The 1,501-nt window shown below is 33.1% G+C and overlaps 1 protein-coding gene across 1 annotated transcript in view; it reads right to left on the reverse strand.

The window, feature by feature from the left end:
- Positions 1-97: 97 nt before the first annotated feature.
- Positions 98-1,501, reverse strand: part of LOC106869091 (monocarboxylate transporter 5) — a 6,058-nt gene continuing 4,654 nt past the window's right edge. The window contains exon 4 of the mRNA XM_014914618.2: positions 98-270. Within this exon, the coding sequence (XP_014770104.2) occupies positions 134-270 (137 nt within the window). The 3' untranslated portion in view covers positions 98-133. The remainder of the gene's footprint in view (positions 271-1,501) is intronic.

Here is a 1,501-nt window from a genome sequence, read left to right on the forward strand (position 1 = left end):
ATATATATATATATATATATATATATATATATATATATACATACATACATACATATATATATATATATATATACGTGCATACACTACACACACACACACACACACACACACACACATAAAATATATAATTTAATCAAACAACACTATCTGTGTTTCTTTTCCATTTGGTTACCAAAGCATGGATAATGGATGGCACAATGGTGAAGCAACAAAGCAGAGCTAGAAAATGATAGCATGGAACGTAGCTTTCATACCGATCTTTGAGTACACCTGTAAGAAAAAAATAAAACAAAACAAAATATATATACGTAGCATGATACTGCAACAAATAAATAAAGTAGAAAAATAAAAATTAAGGAGAAAAAAAATGTAAAGACAGGGAATAGAAATAACAAGGTATTTCTTACACACACACACTTGGTTTTTCCGACTCCTTCTTCTCACTTCGTTTATGTACAATTATTCAAGGAAACCAGATGAAAAATATTGAAGTTATACTTGTCTGACAAGTTATATGATCTGAGACTAGCAAAACTCAAAACCAAGTTGTTAGATTATGAAATTTAAGTTACAACACAACAATTCCTTGTTCATATGAGAAGTTGTGTTATGGACCAATCAGCAGCAAGATTTCATGTGATAGATCATTCTGGATCCTTCTGGAATGTTTCAGTTCAGGTGTCATATAAAAGCTTGTTTTTAACACCAACCTTCAGTGTGTAGCAACCCACAGCCCAGCACTACACACTCTTGCAGTTCATAATATATGTTTTCACACTCCTACTTAATCTGGATATGATGTTATAGTTGGTGGACATGAATTTAATGTGTATATTTTCTCTTGTCTTGAAAAATTTAAGTACAGAGTTTTTGTAATCAACTGTTTATGAATGCTGCAGAATTATTCTTTCAGTTGTGTTGACTTGTTGTGGAAACTTTAACTCACAACCAACCTGAAAATTACTTGTGTAGTGAAATAAAAGTTATCAAATATTCGCACGGTGTTGTTAAATCATTTATACACAGCCTTACCTACAAACTCCATTTGCAACAAGACCATGTGTTGAAACTAAAGCAATTACAGCAGAGAAGATATATTTTAGCCATTGGGGGAAAAAAAAGACCCCTTGCCCACAGAATCTGTTTTCTCATTTAATCCTTTATTATTTGGTGTCATTTTCTTTGCAACAGAATTGCAGTGAATGTTGTGTCAGTGCCCAGGTCACAAATTGTATGATGTAAATTTAGACATCAAATAATAAATGTAAGTGATGTTAAGAGTTTCCATGTATTTTCAAATGGCCAAAATGAGCCTTCTGCACTAATTAATGATAAAAAAAAAAAAAAGCCCATGAAGTCACCTGATATCTACAGCCAATTCTTTCTTTTGTCCTTCCTTCCATTCGTCCTTTTGGGCTTTCTTTCATTCATTCACTCCCAACCCACCCTCTCTCTCTCACCAATCCTGTTGAAACACACACGTGCACGCATGCATGCACAC

This window comes from Octopus bimaculoides, chromosome 9, assembly GCF_001194135.2.
Source record: "Octopus bimaculoides isolate UCB-OBI-ISO-001 chromosome 9, ASM119413v2, whole genome shotgun sequence".
NCBI lineage: Eukaryota > Metazoa > Mollusca > Cephalopoda > Octopoda > Octopodidae > Octopus > Octopus bimaculoides.